This window comes from Phyllostomus hastatus, unplaced genomic scaffold, assembly GCF_019186645.2.
Source record: "Phyllostomus hastatus isolate PE091 unplaced genomic scaffold, TTU_PhHast_1.1 phas_scaffold_317, whole genome shotgun sequence".
Taxonomy (NCBI): Eukaryota; Metazoa; Chordata; class Mammalia; order Chiroptera; family Phyllostomidae; genus Phyllostomus; species Phyllostomus hastatus.
Window position 1 is genome coordinate 774,873 of NW_025334023.1, and position 8,437 is coordinate 783,309.

The 8,437-nt window shown below is 38.9% G+C and overlaps 1 protein-coding gene across 3 annotated transcripts in view; it reads right to left on the reverse strand.

Annotated features, from left to right (window-relative positions):
- The window catches only part of STIM1 (stromal interaction molecule 1), a 180,401-nt gene that overhangs the window by 38,854 nt on the left and 133,110 nt on the right, over positions 1-8,437 (reverse strand). For all 3 annotated transcript variants that reach the window (XM_045817896.1, XM_045817897.1, XM_045817898.1), the window contains exon 3: positions 7,510-7,624. In XM_045817896.1, coding sequence (XP_045673852.1) covers positions 7,510-7,624 — 115 coding nt within the window. The remainder of the gene's footprint in view (positions 1-7,509; positions 7,625-8,437) is intronic.

Below are 8,437 nucleotides of genomic sequence, written 5' to 3' on the forward strand. Positions count from 1 at the left end.
CAACTACTGAGCTTTCAGGACTTTATTTTGTTGAGTTCCAAATGAGAAACCAGTTGGGATCTAAACTTACTACAAGTTCTACACAAACTCAAGTGTTACCTGAACAATAGGAAAGACATATTTATGTTCTCAAAGTATCATAAAATTATCATATTGTGATTACACTGGAATTTACTTGTAACATCTTTAACAATATCTTCATTTGTACAGGTTCCACTTAAGAATATTTCTATCACCCAGAAATTTGGTGTCCTAGCATGCTTATTTTACTATTTAAAAAGAAAAAAAAAAGTAGCCAATGAAAAATGTAAGCAGAGACCTAGTCAGGTATTTATTTTAGAAAGATCTCTCTGGAACCAATTGTAGGACAGACCACAGTAGAGCCAGACTGGGCCAAGAAGAACAGTATGAAAGCATCCAAGCAAAAGATGATTAAGTTGAGACTTCTGCCTCAGGCCAAGATAAAGTAACAAGAATGGAATTTACCCTCCCCTTCCTGAAACAACTTTTAAAAAAAGACAAAACACATAAAACAATGGTTTTTAAGACACTGAGAATCAGCCTACAATGGACAATGATCTTTGAGAGATGGTAAACAAATGAGGCAAGTCATATAATTGACTTGAAAGGGAGAAAATAGAAATATACTTTTGTCAAGTTCTTTCACTATGTGACAAGGTATAATAATATCTCTTAAAAGCAGACTGTGATAAGTTAAAGATGCAAATTTTATCTACTACAACAATGATTAAAATAAGAAAACAAAGAGTTAAGACAACAGAGAAGATAAAATAGAATCATAAAAAAATACTAATCCAAAAAAAGAAGGGTAAAAACAGAAAACAAATAACAAGATAATGGACTCAAATCTAGCCACTGAGCTAAATAAAAAGAAAAACAAAAAGTATTATCTAACATAGTGAAGAACCAAGGTGGAGGTTAAGGTATCTGGTAGACTCAGAGGTATGTGTTTCCAGAATAAAGAATGGAGCCATGCTTTAGAGGAGAATCCTCTTAGGTCAGTACCTCCTATAACACCTCACTACCAAGTCACTGTTTCCACTGGCTCAATATACAAACAACAATTCTACTACCAACAATTCTACAAAAATCTATCAGGCATCCCTCCTTTTAAAGAACTGCCACTCCCCCTACCTCACAGGGTCTTAGGGAGATTGGAAATTGCAGCACCCTCCCACCCCCATAAATACTCTCTCACTATTACTCCCCTATATAAGTGTATGATCCTAGCTATGAGGACCTGATTCTCCTTCTGCTGAATCTCACTCCTGAGCAAAGACACTTATATAGAGACGAGAAATTAATGAAGCTGAGACATCTGAGAGTAGCAATTGGAAAGGACCAGTCCTCTGATCCCTGCTGCTAGGATCCTTGAAGTTGCCCTTGTTCTTGATCCTTCAGCCATGCTTGTTCAGCTCTTCCTTATTTAATCACTTTATTCTGTATATAAAGAATTTGGCTAGTCTTTATCTTCAGGTCAATTTCCCTGGTGATAGGAATATCTTTGTAATTCTTGGTGGGCCCCTTGGATCACATTTAAAGTCCACGCTAATCAGATGAAACTGGATGGGCACTAGTCACCAGAAAGGCCAACCAGTAACTAGAGGATTGGGGCTTTTAGCCAGGTGGTATCAGCCCAACCTTCAGAGAGAAAGAGTAGGTAGACTGGAGATTGAGTCCCATCATGTGACCAATGAATCATCCAACCATGCCTACATAAGAGGACCCCAGTAAAAACTCTGCACACTGAGGCTCATGTGTGTGAGTTTTCTGGCTAGCAAACACATTAATGATTGATGAACTGGGAGGATAATACATTCTGATTCTACAGGAAGAGGATGCAGAAGCTTCACATTGTGGAGCCAGCAGAACTCGCTCTATTGGTCTCTTCTTTTGGCTGGTCCTAATTTTTATCCTTTGTAGTAAAACTTTAATCATAAATATAACACTTTCCTGAGTTCTGTGAATCATTCAGCACAGTGATTTTCAACCTTTTTCATTTCATGGAACATATAAACTAATTATAAAAATTCTGCAGCACATCAAAAATATTTATTTTTTGCCAATCTGATACAAAATATCCTGGTAGGTATAATTTTGATTGATTCACACCAGATGTCTATTGTTGTGTTGGCTGTTACCATTTTTTTATTTGACAATCTAAGGCAAAAGAGGCCAGTGTCCCAAGTATTACATGTCTTACAGCACACCAGTTGATAATTGCTGAATTAGCAAATTATCAAACACGAGGGGACAGTGGAAAAACCTTGATGTTGTAGCTTGTTGGTGAGAGCACAGGTGGCCTGGGAACATCCAGAGCTTGTGGCTGGCTTGGTGTCTGAAATAAGGGCAGTCTTGTTGGAGCCTGTGCCCTTAACTTGCGAAGTCAGCACTAACTCTGGGTAATTAGTGACAGAATTGCATTACATTATTTCATTTAATCCCTCTCTCTGCCTCATTTTACTCATCTGTAAATGGAAATGAGGAAATAGTATACCAAATACTAAATCATAGTATTTATACTTCATAAGGTGTTTGTGAGAAATAAATGAGTTATTTTATGTAAAACACTCAGAAAAGTGTCTTGCACATACTAAACACTATATAAATATTAGAATAGTTCTTGAGTTGTTGTTTTTACTATTAAATCCAGAGCTGGCTAGTGTAGAGATTACCAGGCTTTTCTGCTAAAATAGAAATAACACAGAGAGAAGACTGGCTCCTAACATTAGTCAGAAATCTTAACAACACTAATCACATAGATGATACTGACATTAGCCAACTACCAGTAATGTTCTAAACACAAATCAACACTGCTGATATCTACATTATCTAATGAAACTCAGTCCAGCCAGTTTGAGCCAGCACCGGAATATTACATTCTTTTTGTAGCTCTGGAAATCATCATTCCAGAGAGATTAGGGGCCTTGCTCTGAATAATGAAGCAATTTGTTGTGAGGAATAGTACACAAGAAGATTCTCATTTGTCAGACCACCAGGCATGACACATGGTAAGCAAATCCTAAAATGATACATATATATCACTTCTCAGCTTAGCTGTAAGTCACATCACTGTGTATTATGTGGACCCTAAGAAGAAAGATTCATTTGATATAAACCCTGAGAGGAAATTTATCTGCTGAGATAGGCTCCCCATAGTTAACCGAAGGCCCAAATTTTATAAATAATAAGAGCTTAGTGGTCATTTGCTGACAGGGTCTTCTCCCACACTGTCCCAGGAAGAACCTCAGACTGAACTCTCAGCTTCCCACACTATGCCTCACTTGTTTACACATTTGAGTTTCCTTTTTCTACCAAAGGACTGAAATCTGCCCTATCAAAATCAGAAGTGCATAATTTGGATACCTCATTTACATAAAATGGACCTAATGGGAACCTTGCGGGAGGGGGAACTTTCACCATAAAATGCAATCTTCCCTTTGTCTCCAGGGAACACAATCTAGGTTGCTACTTGAATCTGTGTCTCCCAGACTGCAGCCTCTTTTGCTCAATTAAATGCTTTTAATTCTTTATTATAGTCTAAGATTAATTTTGGCTTACAGTTGAAATGTTTTTCTCTGCTCATCAGTAATGGAGACCAACTCATGAAAACTCACTTCATTCTCTTCCATTTTCCTGCCGTTTAGGACACGTTTGGAAGTGTTCCAAATAGTTGCTAAGCCTAGAAATAAAGTTCTTACCAAAAAACTGTCTTGGGCTGTTTTCTAGTATTATGATTTAGTCCCTCTGTTTCTGCCCTTTCTTGACCACTTACTTTCTCTTCCCAGCTACTTCTGTGTGAGCCAGGAAAGCTTTCCCTGCCATCTTTCATTCTGAGTTCCTACTTCTGAAACTCGCTGTTAAAACCCAGGCGCCATGCCCTCATGTTAGTGCAGAAAAATAAGTAAATTAAAATTACATGATAATAATAGAAGACTTTTCCTGGCAGTGCTAGTGTAATTCCAAAGATCACTTCACTGATGAATCTCTCATCAGTAGACAGCCTGAGTTGCTAAGGAGCTATTAAACAAAAGCCCCCACAAAAAACTTAGCTTCTAAAGATTTCCAGAAAGCTGTCTGTATTGCTAATTTGCGCTTCTCCTAAATTAACAAGAACTATCAGCCTGCCCATCCTAACACCAGGATTACAATCTAAGTCTTCCTGCTTCAAATTTAATGCTTTACATCTACATTTCAGAAGATCCCTTCCAGATCTCAAATTCTATAATGTTAGGTAACAATTAAAAAAAAAATAGAAATTGCCTCATTCCTATGCCTCATTGCCTCAAAATTGGTCTTCTCTATCAGCAGAAGAGTGCTTTCAACCCAGATGGTATGAAAAAGCAATGGCCGAGAGAACAGAAGGCCCAGGTCTAAGTCCTGGCTCTACTATTAATAAAAATGCATGAAGTCACAGCAACTTTATAAATCTAGACCTGAGGTTCTTCATGTGCAAAACCAGGGGCCCTGGTGGTCACTTATGTTCAAATCTTCTTAGCATCAAGATCTGCCCTAACAGTAGGGAAGAGACTGTTTCCAACCTTGCTAGTATCAAAGGAAGCTCTAGCCACAGATAGAACAGAAAGAAGGCAAAAGTCCTGTTGTCCCTTTCCCGTTAAGTCTCACACAATTAAACACTCTTCTACTCAGAACACTGAAGCAAAGAAAAAAAAATGATAGTCCTGGTTTAGCAGGTTTATTTTATTTTTTAAATATATTTTATTGATTATGCTATTACAGTAGTCCCAATTTTCCCCCTTTGTTACCCTCTGCCCAGTACTCCCCTTTCCTCCAGCAATCCCCCCCTTAGCTCATGTCCATGGGTCACACAAATAAGTTTTTCGGCTTCTCCATTTCCTATACTATTCTTAGCACCCCCCTGTCTATTTTGAACTTACCAATTAGTGCTTCTTTTTTTTTTTTTTTAGATTTTATTTATTTATTTTTAGAGAGGGAAGAGAGGGAGGGAGGGAGGGAGAGAGAGAGAGAGAAACATCATTGTGCAGTTGCTGGGGGTTCTGGCCTGCAACCCAGGAATGTACCCTGGCTGGGAATCGAACCTGGGACACTTTGGTTCCCAGCCCGCGCTCAATCCACTGAGCTACACCAGCCAGGGCTCAATTAGTGCTTCTTAACCCCTGCACCTAGTCCCCTATTCTCCCCCTTCCCTCTTCCAGCTGATAGCTCTCCAAATGATCTCCATATCTCTGATTCTGTTCCTATTCTGGTGGTTTGCTTACTTTGTTTTTTAGATTCAGTTGTTGATAGTTGTGAATTTGCTGTCATTTTACTGTTCATAATTTTAATCTTCTTTTTCTTAAATAAATCCCTTTAACATTTCATGTAATAATGACTGGTGATAATAAACTCCTTTACCTTTACTTTGTCTTGGAAGCATTTTACCTGCCCTTCCATTCTAAATGACAGCTTTGCTAGATAGAGTAATCTAGGTTGTAGGTCTTTGCTTTTCATCACTTTGAATAGTTCTTGCCAGTCACTTCTAGCCTGCAAAGTTTCTTTTGATAAATCAGTTGATAGTCTTATGGAAACTCCTTTGTAGGTAACTCTCTGCTTTTCTCTTGCTGCTTTTAAGATTCCCTCTTTATCTTTAACCTTTGGCATTTTAATGATGTGTCTTGGTGTGGTCTTCTTTGGGTCCAACTTGTTTGGGACTCTTGGTACTTCCTGGACTTGTATGTCTATTTTCTTCACCAAATTAGGCAAGTTTTCTTTCATTATTTTTTCAGTAAGTTTTCAACTTCTGGCTCTTCAGCTTTTCCTTCTGGCATCCCTATGATTCGAATATTGGTACATTTGTAGATGTCCCAAAGGCTCCTTATACTATCCTTTTTTTTTTTTTATTCTTTTTTCTTCTTGCTGTTCTGGTTGAATGTTTATTTTTTCCTCATGTTCCAAATAGTTAATCTGAATCTCAACTTTATCCCCTCCACTGTTAGTTCCCTATAGATTTTTCTTTATTTCACTTAATGTAACCTTCATTTATAACTGGGTCTTTTTTATGCTGTTGCCATACTCAATAAGTTCTTTGAATATTCTGATAACCAGTGTTTTAAATTCTGCATCTGATAGGTCCGTTATCTCCATTTTGTTTCGTTCTTTTTCTGGGGTTTTGTTCTGTTCTTTCATTTGAGCCATATTTCTTTGTCTCCTCAATTTGGCAGCCTCCCTGTGTTTGTTTCTGTGTGTTAGGTAGAGCTGCTTTGACTCCCTGTCTTAATAGTGTGGCCTATTGTAGAAAAGGCACTCATCTGGATGAGTGTGGTTTCTTTCAATCCTTGGTTATCAGACTCCCATAGGCTCGATTTTCTGATGGTTCTGGCTGATATTTGTTTTGAGGTCTAGCTGCAATTTTTTTCTCTATTTGGGCAAGGAGGTAAAGCATGTTTACCTATGCCTCCATTGTCCTCCTGAAACCAGAGTCTACCAGTCCAGGCTCAGGCCTTCTCCCTCCAATTAGTTATGACCTCCTCCCCAAACCAGGGCACACATTGGCAAGTGAAAATGAGCACTCCAGCAATGGTCTTTTTCTCCCACACTTGATATCCCTGCTGCAGGAACAATGCCAGGGACAGGGTGGGAGTGAAGGGAGATGACAGGACAGGCTCCTGCTGGTTCCGGTGACCCCTGGGCCTCGACACCACCCAGTGCCATCACCTTCAGCTGCCTGCTCTCCAGGGTGCACTCCCTGCTCCCACAAGTTACCTGTCTGGTTTAACAGATTTATGCATGAGAGAGATCTAAGGTTTTTTATTTAATAAGTTCAACTTGAGTCAACAGAATGATGAAACTGCTGAAGACCCCAGTATCTATCTAATCAAATTGTACTAATAGATATACAGAGTCCAGAACTGAATGGCTGGTGGTCCTGCTCAACTCTGTGCTAATTAAAACACACCTGGGGGACTGCATCCAACTCTGGAAGCCATGATCGAAGAAAGACATTAACAAAAGTGTTCGCAGACAGGAAACCAAGATGAGGGGGAGGATAAGGAAACATTGTTTTCTTCAAAGAACTATGGCTATTTAACCTAGAAAACAGAAGACTCAAGGGGAAGATCATCTAACTTCCAATCTTTGAATCATCCAGGACTCAGCAGAGCTGGGATCAAAAGAGGAGCTACAGAAGAAAGGGGCTGCCTCAAAAGGCCAGCATGCTCCCTATCTCTGGAGATGAAAGATTAGAAACTGGAGGTGGGGGCTAATAAGGAGGGAGGTATGGATAGGACAGAATTCAATTATAATTCTAGTGAAGAACAACCTCAACTCTGTTTGGGGCACCTTCCCCCATTCTCAGCACAGTGACTATATTCATTCTTATTCAATGACTGTATGTAAAACAATTTCAATAATTTGCTCTTTACTAAGCATTTTATATTCATGTCCTTTTAAGGCCATGTTACTGACAATCTTCTTCTCTGTTCTCTAAATCTGCCAGCAACTAAGACTGACAACCAGGCTGCCTATTACCTTCCGAGGATTTCCATGCCTTCCATAGGTCCTCCACGCTGATGAGCTTATCCTCACCATGAAAGGTGCTGTGTTTCACTGTTGGGTCATGGTAATTGAGGTCTTCCCTCAGGAACTGCAAGGGAAAAGCACACAAGTCATAAGAGATACCTGGAAGCGAGTCCACCAAGATCTCCATACAGGTCATTGAGCTATGAATAGCACACCCCCTCTACCCAACAAATAAGTGTATCACATCCCTCATGTATCCTTCCATGTGCCTACGTCATCATTGCCAACTAGATAGCCTTTACTTCTTTGTAATATATTCCACTTGAAAAAAATGTATAAATATGAATATTTAGAAATTTCTTCCTCATTCTTAATTATGGAAAGATAATAAATGAGAGTTAATTGGAATTCAATAAGCCAGAAGAGGAAAGAATGGAGGAAGAAATAAGTGCAATTTTTAGCACTTATTTATATAATAAGCAATATTCCAAGAACTTCTACAGTATTTTCTCATCTAATCATCACAACCAGTGAATTATCATACCTATTATAAGTCAATAAACAACAAGTGCTGGCAAGGAGGCAGAGAATGGGGAACCTTTCTATACTGTTGATGAGAATGCAGACTGGTGCAGCCATTGTGGAAGGCAGTATACAGTTACCTCAAAAATTAAAAATGGAATTGCCTTATGACCCAGAGGTTCCACTTCTGGGAATTTATCCAAAGAAACCTGAAACACTCATTTGAAAGAATGTATGAACCCCTATATTCACTGCAGCAGTATTTATAATAGCCAGGATTTGGAACCTGCCCAAGTGTCCATCAGTAGATGAGTGGATAAAACAGCTATGGTACATTTACATGATGGAATACTACTTGGCCATAAAAAGAAGAAAATTTTACCCTTTGTGACAGCATGGATGGGCCTGGAGAACA